The following is a 21080-nucleotide window of genomic DNA, read 5'->3' as shown; positions in this document are numbered from 1 at the left end:
ATCAAAACATTATTATTTTTTTTAAGTACACTAATCCTTGGATTTGGTTTCTAGAATTAACTCTAAATACTTGATACTCATAAACCCACTAGTATATTAGAGACAGTAAGCCAGGAATGCAATGCCTTGCGTCTGATCTAGCAATCTCCATTGCTGAAGTTGAGAAGCAGAGTTCTACTTCAGAGATAAAATGGACAAAGACATATACAAACAGCTGAAATATTATATACAGTTGGTAGAGGAAGATTTTTCCTGAAGGTTTATCATAGCCTAAATATTTCTTTAAGCCCTACCCTAACAGTAGTTGACCCAATATTGTTGGAGATGATGTATTTACTTAAAAATAGAATAATCCAGCTACACAACTAATGCAGAACAAGGCACTAAAGTCTGGACTCTTAGCCAAAAGGATTTCAGAGCTATTCTCCCTCTCTATTTTCTCCTTGCCTTCAACAGACTGAACAACTGGTGTCAAACATTTCAGGATGAAAAGACTGTTGATTGCCATTAACTAAGAGAGCTCCTGCAGTCTAGTTTCTTGGGGAAAAGGATGCGTCAAAAGTGGGAGACAAAAAAGGTGCAAGACCATACAAATACATTTTGCCAAGAAAAATAAATTGGGTAGCAAAAATAGTGGTTAGAAGTTCTGGATAGCTTATACCACACATTTCTGCTGCCTACTGTAATGAAATAATTTAGATACCAAAGCTTGCTGCACATTAACAATCAGCTTAACCTACCTGAGGTCAACAGGATTACTGCAGACAAGGATGTATTTTACACCTTAATATTAATCCAAAATTAAATCAATATATTACTGGGATGAGTTTTCTCTGCAGTTTGTTTTTCCTCACGTCCACAGACTGCAGCTCCTTTTCTCCACTAAGTCATGTGCTGTTCTAGCCTGGGACACTGTCGAGGCTTTGCAGGACCCTGTATGTGGACTAGCAGCATACCTTCAATTAAGCAAGAAGCTTTACTGTGCTCAGCAGGAGTACTAAATGGAGTACATATTGTGGAGTAAAGCCTACTGCACCCATTTTACTTCAAAAAGCTTTACTCCTCTCTGTCCACAGAAAGCAGTTTGTGCCTATCATTAGACGCATGTGTTGCAAGAATTGTGATTCAGCTTCACTATATAAGGATCATATTTCAACAGTTGCTTCATTTGAAATCAGACTGGCTTGGAAACAATTTTGAGGTTTTGTGTGGCAACAGCGGAAAGGCAAGATAAATATACAGGAAACACAAAAACAGGGGGATTTTTGTCACTTCGCAGAAAATTAGACTTGCTCAGTCGAGGAAACCATCTTCCAGACTGCTTTATGAAGGAAAACAGTGGTAAGTGCCACCTGCAAAGCCTCACAGCAGTAATAAGCATCTTATAAATACCAACACAGAACTTCCACTGCAGAAAATTTAAAACAGAGGCTGTGACAAATCAAAATTTTACTCAGTATTATGAGAAATTATGGTATGAAGATGCAGTCTTCATACTGTAATGTTTTGCAACTTGCACTGCCTTTATTATAAAGATTCTTTTGTTCTGTACTTCAACATCTGGTCTAATGTACTTTATTCCACTGTGCTTTTGGAAAATATGCTGTGGTCACTGACCATGTTTAATACATTGCTAAAATATGTCACATGCACAAAGTAGTACTTGCCTACAGTGCTATCCCCCTTAATGGCCAAATCATTCTGCTTGGAACTTTACAGGAAAAGTAACGAATAACATCCCTGGTGTATGGGAAATTCCTATTGCTTTTTTAGAAAAAATACAAAATAAGCTGAATTTTTCATTCAGCATTGACAGCCGTAACTACCGCCCTTTGGGAATTGCCACACAAGGTCAGAACAACTCCACGTCCATAGGCTTGTTAGAAATCAGCTTTGTGAATGGGACTTCCCATAGCTCAGATCGCTCCTTCTGGACTTTGGCATAACAACAGAATTTCTCTTAGCCACCTGCACAGGACTGCCTACAAAACAAAGGCTGCTAGTGAATATACTACTTTTAACCAGTGACCTTTAACCACCTGGGTGACTTGCTGCTGGGAAAACGTTCTGAAGGTAACTCCCCCAAAAATGTAGGGTAAAATCCTAAATTTGAAACAACCAACATCAGTGCCTTTAACAGAATCCCTCCAAGTAAGTTTGTGGACTTTGTTGGTGTTGTGCTGGGAAACACAACCTGCCTAGAGAAGGGACCACCACTACACTGTTGCTAAAGTAGGTACCTATCAGGCAAGCATGAAATCTCATCAAAACTAGAATCAACATTTCTGACACCTTCTGCAGCTATAGCTGCACTGGTTCAATTCTTGTAGCATTGCAGAAAAAAAGGCTTAGAGCAACAACCAGGAAGACAGTGTGGCACTAAACCCACACACGGTACGCAAAAAGTGCCCAACCTTCATTTGAATTTGGTAGTTTTGTTCCGATCAGCATTAAAACCATAGTTAAAACCTGACTGCGTTCTACAAACAGTGGAAAAAAGATCTAGCAACAGATTTCTCTCGGAATCTCAGTGACATGTAACACAAGAATCCATCTGTGTTTACCTCTCTTCTCCTTGACCAGTGAGATCTCTCAATACCTTAAAAATCTGTAAATAAGCCTGTCTGCAGCTTATAAGCACAACAGACAGTCCCTGAAAACAGGGAAAGTCTCCACTTCCTCAAGTCACATCCAGTTAAAACAACTTCCAAACTTGTTTTCACAGATGTGAACGATCCTAAACCACTAATCAAAAAATATGATTGAAAAACACAATTTATAGTGCATGTTACAGCTATTAGACTTCAAAAGAGGTCTACATCCTTCTAGGTCAATACTCATTCCGTGTTTTTTTCTAAACTTTGCACAAGGCAACTATTTTACAACAGAAGAGTCCAGATAAAGCACAGATACCTGAAATGCTTATGTCAACAGGTACAGGATCTTCCTAGTGTCACAACTTTTACTCTGCAGAAATGTCCTTCTTAGTCTACCCTGCTTTAAGCACTGATACATGCAGAAGGGAGAAGGGGCTTTAGCTGAGACTGAAGAACAAGCATAGGAAAATGAGTGAATTTTGCTAAATAACCATGATTGCCCCTGCTGGTCACCACTCCACCTTGGGCATTACAGCATGAATGCAGTGTCCCAGTGCCTGATGACATTCTCATGGTTAGCTGGGCCTCTGAGATCAAAGGAAAGGTTTATGGACTTCTCACAGTGACACATGATATATAAATTCATTTCCCAAGGCAGCAATATTCTGTGAGGACTGGGTGGTGAAATTATTCAGAGGTTATGTATTTGACAAGTCTCTACATGAAGCATGTATGAATGTTTCCAGCTAACCACTTAATGCAAACACAAGTGCATACAGACGTTCACCATAGTTTGTTTAAAAGCATTGAGCAATATAGTCCACTCTTCTCGTGTCTCTCCCGTGTAGAAACTTGAAATAGTTTATGCTAAAAGCTAGTTTCAAAACATGGATTAGGGAAAATACAGCCACTGATAGCTTTCAGCTCCAAGCCTACTACAAACCCATTCACTGTTCAACTATATACAGAGTACGTTACATTACTGACATTTCTACAAATCAGGATTAAAACCATTCACTGAATTAATACAAACTGTCTCTAATCCAACTAAGCACCATGGATACTGCACCTTTCATGAGCTTTTGCATTTTTCTCCTGTTTCAGCTACAGCCTTTTTAACTGAGACACTTCCAGCTCCAGTACTTTGCCAAGAGAGGAATGATGAACTTCGGCAGCTCACTATTTCTGACCACAAGTGAGAAGAAATCCTGTCCTCTCAAGCTGTCTGGAACAAGACTCACTAGAAAGTATCAACACAAGAATTACACAACTGGCCAAGCAACCTGTCTGTTCCATACACTCATGACTGAATTTCACATGCTCTAGTTTAAAAAGTTAGCTGGTCCTGCTAAATTAGCACTTGTTTGTTTGCCACAAGAATCAGAAATCTCTAAGCGAGCAATGATGGCTCTGGGCTGGCAAATCATCTTCAGTCGTGCTCCAATCTTAAGAGACAGAACTCCCTACCAGACAGATCATCATATATCAAGGAGAGCTCAACACAATCTTTGCTGCTGGTGAACCAGAAAGCAGAGTATCAGCTCCTAAGAAAACTGCATTTGTTCCACAAACTCCTTTTACCAACCACCACTAAGGGAATCTATAAATTAAAAAGCTACATTCTCTGAAAACTAAGCAGGTATTCTATAAGAGAAAACCAGATGAGAGGAAAACCTAATTAATTTTCACCGTGTACCATGACTAATCTTGGCATATATGGTACTGGAATAGCAATCACAGAGTACAAATGAAAACAGTGTTGAACCCTGTCCTATTTTTAATCAGATGAAAGCCACAAACTTAGCCATGCTTCTGCTTAGTACTGCATTTTCTTCTACCCTGATAGTTTTTACAGCTGGAGAAATAGCTACTTACAGCACTATTCCACTGTAAAAAATTATTGTTACTTACAGCTACTAGGATTATAGTTGAGGATGTCAAAGAAAAGGATGTCTGGTGGAGGCAAGCTAAGAACATTTCCTTGGGACATTTAACCCTTTCCAATCTGTATCAGTTCCACTGAGCAAAGACGTATTTTTAAATTCTTTATCACCATTTACATGGTGCTAAACTTTACTTGCAACGTTATACAGCAAGCCAGTGGCAGAAAAGGAAACAGAACTCTGAAGACCTATTCCAAATTAAAAAAAAAAAATTGATATGGTCCATGACAATATTTGTAATGATGTTTGAAGGCAATACACTAATGCTGCTAATGTGATGGTATATTTTCCCTGCATTTGTTCTGCCATAGAGCTCTTTTTCTAAATACCACAAAGAGTTCACAAAAGCCATTCTACACAAATAGCAGCTTACAGTTCAAAGACTTCCCCCACCTAACAGTACTTTTTGTATGCATTAAATAAAAATACTGTTAGTCACATTTTAACCTAGGCATTTTAATATTTGTAATCATAGCCTGGAGTGTGGAAATGGAATGCATACTTATCAACTCAAATCTGCTAAACCCAGTTTTTGACCAGGTCAGCATGTGATACAGCATTACAAAAATAAAACTAATTTTTTAACCACATTCAGAGTGCGTACATGCTGAGAAAGGTGCAAGCTCTTTCCAGTCTTCCACTCCTCTTCCCTCAGCATCTCACTTACACTTATGTTCTTGGGAAACAAGAGAAACGTGGAACTGGAAGCTTAACTGCTGTTTTAAATGGCTTCTCTTCTCCCCAGTAAAGCACTACTCATTACCATATGGTTCATCCACGAAGTAACCTGCTACTATGAGGACGGAAGGTAGAGCGTCAGATGTATTAACAACTCTGAGAATATAGTACTTCATGAGAGCTAAGGTGGTATTTCAACTCATAAGGGACTGTCTTGCTTATTTTCCCAAGAGAAGAATATGCATACTTGTCTGCTGCTGACCATTTTTCACTGATACAGTAACATTTACACAAAAACCTTTCTATGATTTCCTTTGCTCAACCCAACCCACAAGTAAAGCAAAATCCCAGTCTCCAATCACAATTAAAATAACACTAATCACCATCACGAGATATGAGTTTGTTCCCCCATTAGAAGCACGCATGCGGAAAAGGACACACCTTTGGAGTGTTTCCCCGAAGGCCTCTTGGGTAACGACTCCTCAATGGAATGTGTTGATGTATGTAGTACATTTTCCAAACTGTTACTGACGCTGCTGATGGGGGTTTCGGACCTTGGAGTGACCTGAAAAGAAAAAGAAACAACCACAAAAATCCAATAAAATACACTGAGGGAATGCACAAACATCACACCTTCTTCCAGAGTGAGCAGAACCACTTTGAAGGCAGTTAGGAGAAGTTTGCTTCTTTAGAAACCAAAGGGTGTTATTACTGATTTTCCACAAGTAACAGTTCAGGGAAGTTGTTTTAGTCAGCAGCTATTCACAAATCTAGATTATCTTGGCTAATCTAAAAAGCTACTTAAGGTATAATTCTTTTTTAAACAATAGTCACACAGCAGTCAATTGTGGAGATATTGCAAGACCCTTAACCTCTCCACAGTGCAGTTCTTAACTTTTCAACAAGAAGACTAGGGGAAAAGGGATCTTGGAAAATATCCTTTTTATGTTATGTCACCGTGCTGGTTTTTGGCTGGGACAGAGTTAATTTTCTTCATAGTAGCTGGTATGGGGCTACATTTTGGATTTGTGCTGGAAACAGCATTGGTAATTCAGGGATGTGTTAGTTACTGCTGAGCAGCCCTTACACAGAGCCAAGGGCTTTTCTGTCTCTCACACCATCCAACCAGTGAGTAGGTGGGACTGGGTGGGGGGGCACAAGGAGCTGGGAGGGGACACAGCCAGGACAGCTGACCCCAACTGACCAAAGGGATATTCCATAGCATACGATGCCATGCTCAGCATATACAGCTGGGTAAGAAGGATGGGGGAACGTTCAGAGCAATGGTGTTTGTCTTCCCAAGTTACCATTACGCACGATGGAGCCCTGCTGTCCTGGCGATGGCTGAGCACCTGCCTGCCAATGGGAAGTGGTAATGAATTCCTTGTTTGGCTTTGCTTGCATGCAGGGCTTTTGCTTTACCTATTAAACTGTCTTTATCTCAACCCACGAGTTTTCTCACTTTTACTCTTCCGATTCTCTCCCCCATCCCGATGCCCGGGCAGCGAGCAAGCAGCTGTATGGGGCTAGGTGGCCAGCTGGGGTTAAACCGTGACAGTCACCTATCTACACAGATGGAGACTCAAGGCATTTCAAAGTATTTCCACACAGATTACAATAAATTCATTCCAATTTATCAAAAAACTCAATTTCTTGTCTTTGCCATTTAAAAGCCTGCTATCATGATCATATTTCAATGAAAAACTGCACACTAAAAATGCCCAAGCAGAAGGCTGCATCATCTGAATGGACTTCATTACCCAATACATACCTTCTAAACTGCATTTAGCATAAGAAAACATTTTCACCATTACTTGAAACTACAGAAACAAACATAAGTCAATAGAAAAAGAGGAACTGAACACTGCCCACTTCAGCTGCTGTCCACAAAGGCATTCACAATTATGTAGCAACACAAAACCACCTTACTTGTAACATTCAAGCCTACCTCATAACAAGGCCATTACTCCCTTGTTTTCTAGGTAATGAGAAGCAGAAGTAGATGAACAGTTACATTAGCAGTCTTGAACACAAGGGCTTAAGTATCTTAAGAGGAAAGTATCTTAAGAGGAAAGTGTGGTTTAAAGAGGTAGTTAAGACTAACAAAAGCACTCCTACTAACTTACTTGAATTTCAATTGCCACATTTTGAATCAACCTGAAATCCTGGTATGGAGAGCTGTAATTAGAATTTAACATGGATTTTAGCCTTTTACAAATCACAGGAGAAAACGTGCATCTTTACGTAACCAAAGAAACTATTCTTGATTCACAGCAACCAATACCAGCAACTACAGGTCCCTGTAAGGAAAAAGTCTCACTCAGACACTGTTTACTCGACACAGCGCCATGAGTTAGAATCATTTATGCTTGAAACAATACTTTGTTCACCCTATCATTAGCCTTACATATTGACATCAATCAGAATACACAATGCAAGCCAAAAATAGCACATCCCTACTCTATACAATTACCTATTGTAAGCTCCATTTTAAGACCAATGTTTACGGATTTATATGCAGTTTAAGCCAGCAGCACAAGTGAAAGACTTTGTCTGCTTCACATCCATAAAAAAAAAGCTTGTATGTGCAAAGAAATCAATCCAGAAAGGCAGAGTGTTGGGAGGAAGCAGGATTACAACTACCTGCTTTCCTTTTCAGCACTGTTAAGTCTGCTTTTCAATGAAAAAAATATTTACTCGTATGCTTCTCCAGCACAGCTTTCCACCAATAACAAAACCTCCGTTATTAGGCTTTCCTATTAGAAAGACCAGCCATTAAAGTCTAAGCTTGGGGAGAGGTGGGGAATAGTTTAAGTCTCCTTGCCAATGTCAGTCTTTACCAAAGCTTATCTCACACCGCCTCTCTCCTGGAGCTCATTAAACTCTCACTCCAGTGGATTGCTGCTGGGAGGAAGTTCCAGTGGACTGAGCAATGACACCACCATCCTCCTGGCGATGGGAGATTTCAGAAGAGCAACTGAGTCACAGAGCAAGCTAGAAAATTATGTTCAGGCAATACAATGTTATCCTAAACAACGAGGTTCCAAATATTCAGGACTATCAGCAAATATAAACACTTACAGTACTTGAAAGAGTAAGAACATCACCACGTGGTCTCAGAAAAAAATCTCTAAACAAGCAGTTTGTTACAATATATTGCCTCCTATCTTGTATTCCCTTCTTGCCACTATCCTTAAAATAAACATTGCGTGCAGTTTAAAATTTGTATTTTGTTTATACATAACCTCCAATTCTTTCCATAAAGATTTAATTTTTTTATACTTGGTGAAGATTAATTTAGCCCATATGTCTTGACTGACTGAGCTCATATACTATCTGATTCAGTCGCACATCAAAGCAAAGCAGTTTCAAATTGGCCTAGAAAAATCACAAAGCTCTGATTAGTTCCAAATGGAGCACTTTGTTAGTGAGCTGAATGGTGCTATAACCAGTAAATCTGACTGCTTAAAGCTCTCATTCCAAATTTTAAATAATTTTTTCCACTGACTTAAACATAGCAATACTGCAAACGTTTGGATTTTTTTAGGGAAAGTAAAATAACAAAAAATGTTTTGCAAATCAAAGTTCTATTTCCAAAATAGTAACGGGGCATGTGAGTGTGTGTTTGGGTTTTTTCGGTTGGGTTTTTTTAATTTATTTTTTTAATTTGAGACCAAGGAAAACAGAACAGAACCTGTCAGCTATGAACTGGAGAAGATACGGTCCTGGGACGGTTGAGAAAAACAGTGGCAAAAGCTTAACAGTAGATGTCCAGGGAGATCTTGTCCAAATTCAACTGTACAAGGTAAATTCTGGGAGGAATGTTCACCATATCTGAACACTACTGTAATCCCTAGTTTGGAGTCAGCAGAAGCAACTATTAATAAGTACTCACTGGATTCTCAATAAAGAACACAGCATTCCAGTGAGATGAAGATTCTGAAAAGTGGTTAGCAAATTGCTTTGGATCTTTTAGGATCTTTAACATCTCTGAAGAAAGCCAAGATGCCATTAAAGAATAAGCATCTGCTGTTCAAGAGCTGCTAAAGGTTTGTTTTCTAAAGCTGTAACAGTCCACAGCAAAGGTGGATAAGCTGGCATCACAGAAACCAGAAATGTTCAGGCTATGTATAATAACAAACCACAGGGGTGACATTTTATAAATGCAGAAAAATTCATGATTCATTCAAGGTCTAAGAAGGTACAGTATCAGACATCTGAACAAGATATTTTGGATTTTTCCACTGAAATTTGAGAATATTAGCAGAAACAGTTCACAAAGACTACTCAAATACAACAGCAACCCCAGAGAGCTAAAGCAATAGAAATTTTCTTCACTATGCCTAACCTGACTCTTAGCACAGCATTTTGCAGAGGGTCAGGGAGAAGGAAAACCCTCCGTTCACCTATCCATAGTTTCATTAGGTTACTCATAACTTGTTTTAACATCAGAGTGGCCTGTAGGCTTATTAAATGACTCTAGAAGATGCAGGATTCAAATGGGTGCAGAAGAGATTCCTAAACTATTTTTACTCATCTCTGATGTTGCATCTACTCCCTCCATAGCAAAGCATCTGGCTCACAGATGGAATTCTGATTTTCCAGATTAGAACATAGCTTGTCTCCCGAATTTCAAGTTAAAGTAGTAGCCATAACTAAAAATAACAACAAAAATTCATCACTACCTAATGACTAACTGAGGCTCAGACTGAATTCTTCTGTGCCTCATTCTCCATATTAGTAAAGACAGCAGCAAAACTGGTATTAGTTACCAAAATACGTCCTCCCAAGCAAGGGCTAGAGGAGAAGGATCACAGAATGCCACCTTGAAGGCCTCCACCTCCAGGAGTTAACCAGGAAGAGCAAAAATTGCTTTGATTCAGGGGTCAAGGACAATCGTGCCAAGGTATCAGATGTAATTGCAAGAATTTTAGCTGTTATCACATTTTTTTCCCCTTTTCACCTGCAAGCAAACAACAGCATTTTTTTCAGCAGAGTGATCTTCTTTTTGGCAAGAGATGTACTAACAGGCAGAGATTTTCTTCGGACAGGAAAGAAAAGTTCTACACTACAAAGCTCTCCAAAACACTTGACCCATCATAAAACATGCAGAAAAATTAATAAATAAAACCACACAACAAAACCAGGAGCAGTTAGTTCCACAGGGGGTGATTCTCTTTCAGCCACTCTTACCTGAAGTGGCTCTGCCACGATCCAAGACGGTGGAAATCAGTGTGGAAAATATGGCAAACCTGTAAAGCCAGCTTCAGTAACTGGTAGATTTGCTTCCCCAGGGACAATGCCTAACATTTAATATAGCAGTCTTTCATAAAAATAACAGGACTGAGAGAAATCAACTTAATGTGGCAAGAATTTTACCAAAACAGCAATATGTTCCTTTTAAAAATAACTTAAGCAGAACACAGAATACATGGCATAATAGCAAAGTATTTGCTGACTTAGTTTGAAGTGGAGCCAATACTAAAAGTTAACATAGCTTACTACCTAAAGTAACATGTATACATGTAACAATAATATAGGATCTGATGGAATAAAATACAGATTTCTATACCTAGGTCGGTATGAAGTTTAGGTCATGCATTACACAGGAAAAGTGAACAAAATATAAAAGCAAAGAGTCAGTTGCGTGAGATACTAGGGATGCAGCTAAAAGCTACACAAACATTCTCCCATTGATCACGCAGGAAAAAACTTTTTCACATGATGCTGTTTTCGAAAGTGGCCAATGATACACTGGGGAAGCCCCACAGATAAATGCTTCTGCCAATACTTGCTTTGGAAGTCTCAATTTAAAAAGGTTTTTCATAATCACAAACTGACCTCCATGCTTGAGGCTGATGCAGGTAACGTATAAGAGTGCACTCAGGAATTGGAGCACTGAAGTCTGGGGGGAAAAAGAACAGTCAACTCCATTCACTCCTGCCAGTTTCATATTAGTGAGTATTAACAGCAGCTTATTTTGAGGTTAACACCAAGGTCTTTAACACAGTGCAATGCTGTTTGCAAAAATGCTCCAGCAGAAGCTTGATGGCAAGGATACAGCCCTTGCATGCTTAGGCAGATAAGCTGCTATTTCCCAATGCAGGAACATAACTCAGGTTCCCAAATTACTTGGGGGGGGGGAAAATATTTTAGAAATGCACTGCTGACACTCAGATGTCAGCCTACTGATGTATGAGATTGTTCAGTAGGCTAAATCTGAGCCAGAAGCAAGAGCAACCAATGCAACGAGCTGAAACTCAAAATCTACTGAGACTACAAAACCAGGAGGAGCAAGACTGAGCAAACATCTTCCTCTAAGTAGCAACAAGCCATTAGTCTGCCCAGCTGCTTGTGAAACCATAGCCTCAGGCACCAGTTCTGCATTTACTTATATATGCAAATACCCAACTGTTCTCCTAGTAGAAGAACAACATTAAAAACTACTCCTTTTGAAGATTTGGGCTCTTCCACAAGGATGTTTAAGGAACTCAAACACACCCAACCTTTCATGTACCTTTTAAAGTCCTCAACACTGCTCAACATTTAAATTCATGTGTTCAGTTGCTCTGTTGGACTGGGACAGGAATGCAACTGAAAGCGTTTGTGCTAGAAATTCATGCAGTATGTATAGCCAGGGTCTACAAAAAAAAAAGATTTAAGCACCAGGTGCAATCAAGTCATGTGTGTCCATGTTTCTCCACAACTACAAAACGTCCCACACCTATTCTCATAGGAGGCCAGTAAAAACATATCCATCTTTGAACACAAAGGGTGAAGAGGCAATTCACAGTGAAATAGGATAATAGATTTTGTCCTGTGAGGCTATTACTGGAATGAAATGAGGCATGCAGTACTAAAATGCTACAGGACAATCACACACCTGCTACAAGGCTCCATTATACATTCAGCAGAGCAGATGGACCAGAGAAGTCTGGGCTAGATTCTATTGACTAAGTAATTTCTACTAAAAATCCACTGCTTAAAGAATTGTGAATACTTTGTTAACACCAGGAACATAAATCTACTACAGAGTAACCGGACTTTAACTACCTTGCACTGGTGTTTGCCCTTCAAGGCAGACAGTCCAAAGAAGCATTTGAAAACACCTGGCAACTGTAGTTTGTGCAAAGATGTGTGCTCACCCCTTAAGCCAAACAGGCGAAGCCATGCTCTGCAAAGACCTTTCAGAATTCTTTAACATTAGCTAATGCAATGCTTGCTGCCATCACTACAGTCTCCAACGGTTAACCACATGAGCTTGCCAAACAGGCAAAAAACATGGGATTTCCCGCTGAAAAGATACACCGAGTTAAAGATTGAACTCTAATGGGAAAACTAAAGGGAAGACCTCTCTGTAACAGGCAACATGAAAAACACAAGTATTAATACAAATAAGCTATAAACCAAGAACCTGTTTAAGCTACCTGATCTTCCACGGTTTACTATAGCTTACTGGACAAGCTGCAAGTGCAACCACTTCACTCACATTGTGCTAGTTCAACGCACTTTCATTCTAGACTTCTGGTACATCAGAATCATACTTCCAAAAGAGACAGATGACAAGAATATTTTACTCCTTTTTTCCTTCAAAAACAGAAAGAGAAATAAAATCTGAATTTTACAAACCAATCATTAAAAACACCTCAAAGTCAAAACAGAGAACTGCTTCTAACCAGACCTTGGAAGAGATACTGCTGCTCTGTAACCCAAAACTGATGGGCAAGTATGTCCCAGTTTGTCCACTTGAATGCTACCAAAAGCTAGAAGCATAGCATCGAAACAGGAAAATTACCTTATACTTCCCAAGAGAATTCAAAATGTAGCTATGTCCTAACTGCTATGCAAGCCTTTAGCCCTTAATGACATCTGCCTTTAAAACATTATCATGTTGACTTTCAAGCTACCATACTTACATTGCCAGCATATGGGTGGGAAACTGCCCCCACAGGGCCAGCATATACATTTGGGAGGTAAACAGAGTCAAGCAGTTCCAAAATCCGCTGAAGTATAATCCAAGCAATGATACCATACGCCTTTCCCTGGTAGAATGGTTCATTGCCACTCCAGTCTCTTCTGTAACAATTCACAAATTAACAAGATTGGCAAAAGTTATCTGACAAGTCACAAATTCACTGAATTGTACTTCTCCCTCTTTCCCTTCCTCTATCCATTTAAGTAATTGCTTGGGTGTAATAAAGCTACTTATGGTGAAAAAAGGTGACACTGGAAAAGTATTCATAATACGCATGAAAAATATTCACTATTTATCATCGTGACTTGGCAGGTCTTTAATTAAAATTAAGATCTTGCTCTTAAGTAATTGATCTTCTTATTTCTGGATCACTTCAGCTATTTACCAAAACCCTGACACCCTGTATCAGCCAGAACACCTGTTAAAAAGTTTATCTCTTCAAATGGATATTATTGGATAATCATACAAATGGGACCAAAGGAAAAATTCAGTTTTAACATGAGGCAAAGGCAAGGAATTTAGATGTTTGCTCATTACAAAACCCATGCCAAGAAATATATCTCTTTGCCAGATTTAGTACCATTTCAAATTTAAATAAGGAACAACTTCAATTCAACTTGTTCCAATTCTTTTGCCAAAGAGTAAAGTCAAATTCTAGTTTAAGTGTGACAATGCTTCTCATTTCGACAGACAAATTACATCTAGTATTTCTATACTAAGATTCTGCAGATTCACAGAAACTCTGATCTATATTCTTTAGATTCTTGGGAACAACATTCCTTTTGTTGGCTTTTTTTTTTGGGGGTGTGTGTGTGTAGAAAAAGCACTCAAGATCAAGTAGTAAAACAGACACTGCTGTATCTGAATACAGAAGATGACTATACACATCCCTTTACCAGAGCACACTTAAAAGTATCACAGGTACTGCAGCACTGAGAAGTCCATAGAAGAATCAGAGCTCTATCCTGCTAGAAAGAGGCAGTGCTGTATCTAATATCCAGCTAAAAGATGACAGGATCTCCGTTTCAGCAATTCAGACGTTTAAGAAAAAGCACTAGACCAAATGGTTAAATACTTTCACACAAGGATGCTGTTCAGTACCTTTGAAGTTAGACACTGGAATGCTTGTTAGGTGTGGTTAACTACTACTGGCTCTGCTCTTCCAAGCAGGATCTGCATACAGCTTGTACACAGATTCAATTAAAACAGTTTCAAGTCTGGCACAGTTCAAAATGTCCAACACCTTACAACAGGCATTTTTATTCCAGAAGAGATGAGGCCTACTTCAATATTACCTTGTATACTGTTAGTTGTCAGTTAAGCAATTAGTAGAAAAGAGTAAATAAAAAAAAAAAGTGAAGTGGAACTCACTCTTAAAACAAAAACTTCATTCAGCCTGCACAAAAAAATGGGAAAGCAGTTCACGGAAAAAGCAACATTATTAGCTCAACACAAAGTTTTTGGCTGCTCTGTCCCTGATGTTTGGATGCACAGTGCACTTCCCAAGCAAACTCATTTAGGTTCTTAAACTCAAGTTCATCATGTAACATAGGATAAGGCAAAGTGAATTTGGGGGCAATTAATACTGTTACTACAGGACACCTTTATCTTCCAAGGATTCCTTTATACGTTAAGCTCATTTCTGAAAATATTACAGGTTTGAGTATGAACCATTTTATCAGAGTCACACAACTTTCAAACAAGAATATCAGTAAAAAATGAGCCAGCAGTGGAAGCCTCACATTTCTTGACTGGAACATCAAGAGGCAAGTGTAATCCGTGTAGCCTCAAGTATCCAGAATACTGACAGGACGGGCAAAGATTGGCATGTGTCACCAAATGGAAGCTGCAAAACCTGCCCCTACAGCTCCCAAGGTTAGTCGCACGTGTTTTTGAAAATTAGATCATTCCTGGGACAGCAACTACTGATATCAGTGAGTAAACACCTCTAATCCTAGCTAGCAACTGCTATTAACACGGTAATCTACTAAAGCTATGAAATATCCTCAGTGGGTTAGGAGGCTAAAATTGGGTTTTTCATGATTCATTCTATCCCTACAAAGCTAGCATAAAGGCCATAAAGGCAACTGATCTAGATCACTTAATAGCTAGATTGCTTACTCCGTGAGGACTTATGGACTCAGTTTCAACCCAACAAGTAATAGTTTTTTTTTCCAACTCATCATTCCACAGATGAAAAAAAATCTGAGTATTTCTGGAGTATGTAACTTCAATCACCTATAGCACAGAGTGCAGACAGGTGAAGGTATTTGAAACAGCCCCCTCAGAACATCAGCTCTACACACTCCCAATACACAGTCTTTACTTCCAAGTTTTAGATGAGCCTATGGAATTAGAACAGGTGAAAAATAGCATCTTATGCTATAAACTTGAAATAGCCATTGATGCAGTATTTGGAAGCTGACTAGGCAGGAGCCTTTTTTCCCATTCACCAGATACCAACCTGAAACAGCCACATAACTACAGTGTCACTGCCTCTTGTTTCCTCTCAGCTACAAAACCGTAGTCAGACCTGCTATTTATGACCCTGGTTCTGCAGCTGAAGCCACAACCAGATCATGGCTCTAACTGCACTGAAGAGCTAGCCAGCTAGCAGAGCAGGTGCTAAGTAGCCAAAGCATTATCTTATTTCCCCTGTTTTTACAGAACGATCTCAATGAATTGATGAAACAACTCCAAGAAATACAAGGTGGCAGATTCATGAATCTCTAGTTCTGGAAGTCATGTCCTCAGTGTCACTAACATATGTAGACTTCTTGAGAGGAAAAAGTTAGCCCATGCAGAGAGTCATATTATTACGTCTAGATGAGCGCCAGTATCCAAGCAGGTCCTGGTATGTCTCTATCTGCAAGGCATAAGCCTAAGGGGTTCTGTAAAGATGGCATCGCTACAGCCTCAAAGAAACCAAGAAGGAATAGAAACATTAAGTTTTCACCTACAGCAGAGACAGATGTTCACTGTCACAAGTCCTACGCAACACAAGTCTGAATGGGTGGTTCAAGAAGTTGGGAGACAGTTTTGAGACATTTCTCCCTTCTCCATGGGTCACAAATCCAGCAGTAGCAGTCAGTCTGCCTATAAAAGCACCCAGATGTGTACAGGCAGAGCAGGAAAGATTTGACTACTGGTTTTCATGTGCCCCGATGCTTCCAGTCCCCCCTCCTCTATGAAGGGAGCAGCAATTTGCGGCTCTAAGCATGGTACATCAGCATAGAAATCAGCCTTCAGATGCTAGGTTCTGAGTGCTGGCCAGAAAACCATTCTCTCTCCTTTGTGGCAAAGGTATAAACGACAATTTCAATTGTTAAATACCATACCTTAGATTTTATGCCTACAAGCAAAAAGCTTCAAGAATTCACAACTCAAGTCCTGCAGGTGTTGTCACCATTCAAAACCAGAAGAAAATACACAAGGGTGGAAATGATCATCTTTAGAGACTAAAGCAATAGTCTGCTGTAGAGAGGACAGTGTTCTCCCTACTCGGGGCAAGGAAACTTAATGTTCATTTTGTACTATCAAGTAAAACCATGAATCTAATAATTACTGACCTACTTAAAGCCAGCCACAGCCACCTTTTCCTGTAAAGTTAAGATTTATATATATATATAACGCATATATAATCCAAGAATAATCTCAAAAAGCACAAATTAAAGCAAAAATATATGGGCAGCTGTTTTGAGCCTCCTTCTAGTCAGCATTTGCTGCATAAGACAACCACAAAGGGCAGTGGCTTGCATCAGTAACCAACCTTAAATGTATTCACCTACCCCCAAAGCATGAAGTATCATGAAATCTTTACAGTAATTTTCTATCTCTTCACTATCACTTCAGTCTCTTCACTATTATACACAACTTATTTTTGAGAGATTTCACTATAAGATGTGAAAGAGAAGAGATGGAAAGAAGACTGCAAGCTCCAACCCTCAGTAAAAAAGTTGGAGCTAATAACGAGTTGGATCATATTTTAATAGGACTGACTAAGCAGAAGCAGTGCATTTCCATTTATCTCTGCAAAGAGAACAGAGAGCACTGTTCAACTTTTTTTTGTTGCATTTCTCTAACAAACACGTTAAATGTAAATCATCAGAACTTGTAACAGACCTCTAGTTATACAGAAAAACAGGCAGTCACACAAGTGTTAGCCCCTATTCCCACACTCCGCACAAGGGAAATGCTGAAGGGTAACTAGCCCTCTTCACAAAGGGCTCCCTATTTGCATGCCATTACACATCCATGCCATTCCAGCTTCCAAAAGTTTCTCAGGACCTCAAATGGTGACCACTTCTCCAGCTCATTTTCTAAGGATGAGCTCAAAGAGGTTTGAGCTTGGGAATTTAGGAGCAGCATTCATACCATTTTAACACACAGTGCTGACTTCAAGTACCAGCCTAGCGTAGCTCAAGCTGTAGTAAAGCAGCAAGAGTGATGAGAAAGTGCTGGCACCAGGGAAGAAACTCTCCTCCAATTCTGAAGAGGACGAAGAGCGCCGGACTCTTGGCAGGCAGTAGCCCAGTGCAGCTCACTTTCTCTTGACATCCACATTGTTTTTTTTCTAGATGATGTTTCAACACAAGTATTGTCACAACATAACTTGGTAACATCACAAGATCTAAGCCCACAGCGTCGGAATTTATTTGTGCATATTTAAACAGGGCTGAATGGAGAAAGACTTTTTTTTCCACTTGCTTTATCCAACTCCTGTTTTAAGCCAAGTGCTTACTCTAAAAGTAAAAAAATTACTGGACTATCAACATTGAAAAAAATTTAACAATCTTAAAAAAAGGAAATCTGCATCTGTTCAAACAAAATGCATATTCAAGAGACTGTTAAAGGAAAATCACCTTTTTTGATGCCTCTCAACTATGCTGTACTCAACAACCAGTATTCTTCAATGCCAATTTCTTAAAAAACAACAGGTATTTTTAAAGAAATAACCCTTCGGTGAGTTCAGAAGAAAAAAACCCCACCACAATAATCAAATGACTGTCCTGTATGCCTTATTACTGGCATGAAAAATGGTAGGATGGATTCTCCGTCCATCTTAGATTGACATAAATAGTGCCAGAGTTTTTCAGCTACATAAATCGTGCACTATTTGTGAAGCTTTGAAAGCTTACTCTAAAAAACGTTCCTGCCTGCATAATTGTACCTTTTTTTGCTCATCGTATTTTGGGAAAACTTGTATGTGATTTACAGTCTTTCCTTTCAAACCTTGGGTTTCGCATCTTTGGAATAAGGGAAGTTGCAAGTAGTTAAGCGTCTGAAAGGCAGCTTTTTCTGGTTTTAATTATACCCTCCTACAATCTGTGTGAAATATTCTTTCCATCTATATTTTATTCACGTAGAGGTTTAAACTGAATAAAGAGGCTTTCCCATACCTTGTTCTTTCCCCGTAAAACAAAATGTCAGGAACAAGCACTGTTTAAAGACATAGGAAGGGAAGATTAAGAGAAACACGAAATTTAATAATACTTATCTAAATTCTACAATTAAAGCAGGGGTATTCAACGAAACATGAAACTGGAAGGACATTTGTATTCAGGAGAAGACCAGGCATAGATTTCTGTCTTCAGTCTGAAATTCAATACTCAACTTAATGGAATCTGTACTGAGCCCTCAGAAACAGCTTTATTTAGGATACTAGTCCAATACAGGGATTTTTTGCAGCCTTCAGGTATACACCATCTTTCCCAATAGAAGGGTAAGATAGTTATTTGCTGACGGAGACCTACATTCTGTTAACTGATTACATACACCCACTTAACTAGTACTTGGTTTGAACTTTCAAGCATGTTAAATTCAGTCGAAAAGACAGTTTGACTCCCTAATCTGTAGCAGGCTAAGAGTACTTAAGCAGTCAGTAACATATCTAATTACTAACAGCACGTCTTAAAACGTTACTGCCTAGCTTAATTGCTGGCAATTGAATGAACGAACAGCAAGTTAATGACGGTGAACCACTGACACCAGGATCAATACCCGAGAGACTCAGGGTGACAGGCAACCACAACATCTCTTTAAGCTCAGTATCAGAAACGCAAAACTGTTTGCCATCACATTTATCTGAACAAAACCCCAGACTCACCAAGATGCCTTTGCCACTGGACAGCTACTCCCAAAGCCGACCCTCCTTTCCAACTTCTTCCAGGGAAACTTTTAAACAGGCGCTTGCTCCTGAATCTAGAGATACTACATGTTTGCTTCCCCTACTAAATCACTGGTCTTCCATGCAGCCAGCAGGACTGTCCCCTCAGCAGATGTATTACCAGAAGCAATCAGTTAAGGTTTACACTGCTGCCTGTTGATCAGCTTGTGAACCCCTTCTCATTTAAATGTCACGAGCCCCTAAACACTCCACACATCCCCTCTTTTTGCCCTCTGTTGACCATCCCCATCATCAACCAAGCAAAGTGATCCCTGCCAGCCTCTCAGGCTGCCATTTATCACCAGGATGCCTATACTAAAGGACAGGCTTGCAAGAATAGCTGAAGACGCAACCCAGTGCCCTGCAGCAGTGCCATGATGGTGAGCAAAAGCAGGATACCCACCTTATGGCAGCCAGGATAGGTTGCCATGGTGTTGAGGGTAGAGGTGCTGGGATTCTTGCTGGTGCTGGCCATGATATTCTGGATCTGGGTGAGCTCTTGCCTCAGCACCTGTTTCTGGTGGAAGCTGAAAGCAGGGTGGTTGGATGCCATCGTGAAGAGCAACAGGAACTCATCCCCCGTGCGGCCCTCGTTGAGTTGTAGCCCATAGTTGTTGATGACCGAATCGATGTGGGTGAGGGTACGGAAGAGGACCCCGGCCGCCTCTCGGTGGGCAGAGCCGAGCAGGGCGAGAGAGACCAAAAGTTTGCTGCGTACCACCTCGTCCGTCAGGTTGGTGAGGCTGCCCAGGTCGGCGGGGTTGTTGGCCTTGATCTCGGAGTCGCGCAGGGAGTGGTAGTCCTTGCGGGCCAGGTCCTCCAGGCAGGCGCCCAGAAAGCGCAGCTCCAGCGGGATGCAGAGGTCCAGGAGGCCGCAGAGGAACTCCACACGCTGCGGGGAGGGCAGCTCGGAGAACCAGCGGTACACGCCGTCCCGCTGCAGCCGCGGGCACCGCTTCTCCACCATGGTGCTCCGCCTGCCCCCGGCACGGAGGGCGCACACCCTGGTCGGGGCAGCGGCGGCGAGGGCGGACGGCAGCGCCCCGAGGGGGGCCCGCAAGGCCGGCGCCCCCACACCCCCCAAGCGGCCCCCTCCGCGCTCCCGCCCCCCCGGCAAACCCGCCCCCCGGGGGGCGAGGGGGCCCGGCGGCGAGGAGCGCGGGGGGCAGCCCCCGGCGGCGGGCAGGGCCGGGCCGGGCCCCCCCGAGGGTGGCCGCCGGCGGCGCCGGGGGAGCAGGCCCGAGCAGTGAGGCGCGGCCTGGCCGCGGGGTCCCCGCCCGGCAGGGCCCGGCGGCCCCGAGCAGGCCTCTGCGCTCCCGCGTCGTCCCTCACGGGGCGGCTCCTTCTCTCAGCCGGGCGCCGGTCGCCTCCATCCTCTGCGCAAGCCTGTCCCGCCGCGCTGGGCCCCGCCGCCGCAGCCGGAGCCGCCCCGCCGCCGCCACAACCGCGGGAAATAATCCCTCGCTAGAAGGCGGCGAGCAGGCGGAGGGGGACGGTGCCGCGCGCGCACCGCCGGTCCGCGGCGGAGGGATCCCGGAGTGAGAAGTCCCAGCCGGGAGCGGAGCGGGAGGGAGGGAGAGAGAGAGGAGAAGGAGCGATGGAGCGCCTTCACTCCCGGCCTGACCCCGCGGCGGGCCCCGCCCACCGCCCTTCCGATTCGCCGAGCCGTCTACTCGCACCTGGGGATTGGCTGCTAGCGCGCTTCCCCCCGCCCCTTTCCT

At 41.5% G+C, this 21080-nt stretch overlaps 1 protein-coding gene across 1 annotated transcript in view; it reads right to left on the bottom strand.

The window, feature by feature from the left end:
- ZCCHC14 (zinc finger CCHC-type containing 14) overlaps positions 1-20438 on the bottom strand; it is a 56012-nt gene extending 35574 nt beyond the window's left edge. The window contains exons 1-2 of the mRNA XM_040615299.1: positions 19763-20438; positions 5660-5783 (exon numbers count right to left, since the gene is read on the bottom strand). Of these exons, the coding sequence (XP_040471233.1) occupies positions 5660-5783; positions 19763-20326 (688 nt within the window). The 5' untranslated portion in view covers positions 20327-20438. The remainder of the gene's footprint in view (positions 1-5659; positions 5784-19762) is intronic.
- Between the last annotated feature and the right edge of the window lie 642 nt (positions 20439-21080).

The sequence above is a fragment of the Falco naumanni genome, chromosome 15 (assembly GCF_017639655.2).
Source record: "Falco naumanni isolate bFalNau1 chromosome 15, bFalNau1.pat, whole genome shotgun sequence".
NCBI lineage: Eukaryota > Metazoa > Chordata > Aves > Falconiformes > Falconidae > Falco > Falco naumanni.
This window is presented reverse-complemented; position numbering and strand designations above follow the sequence as displayed.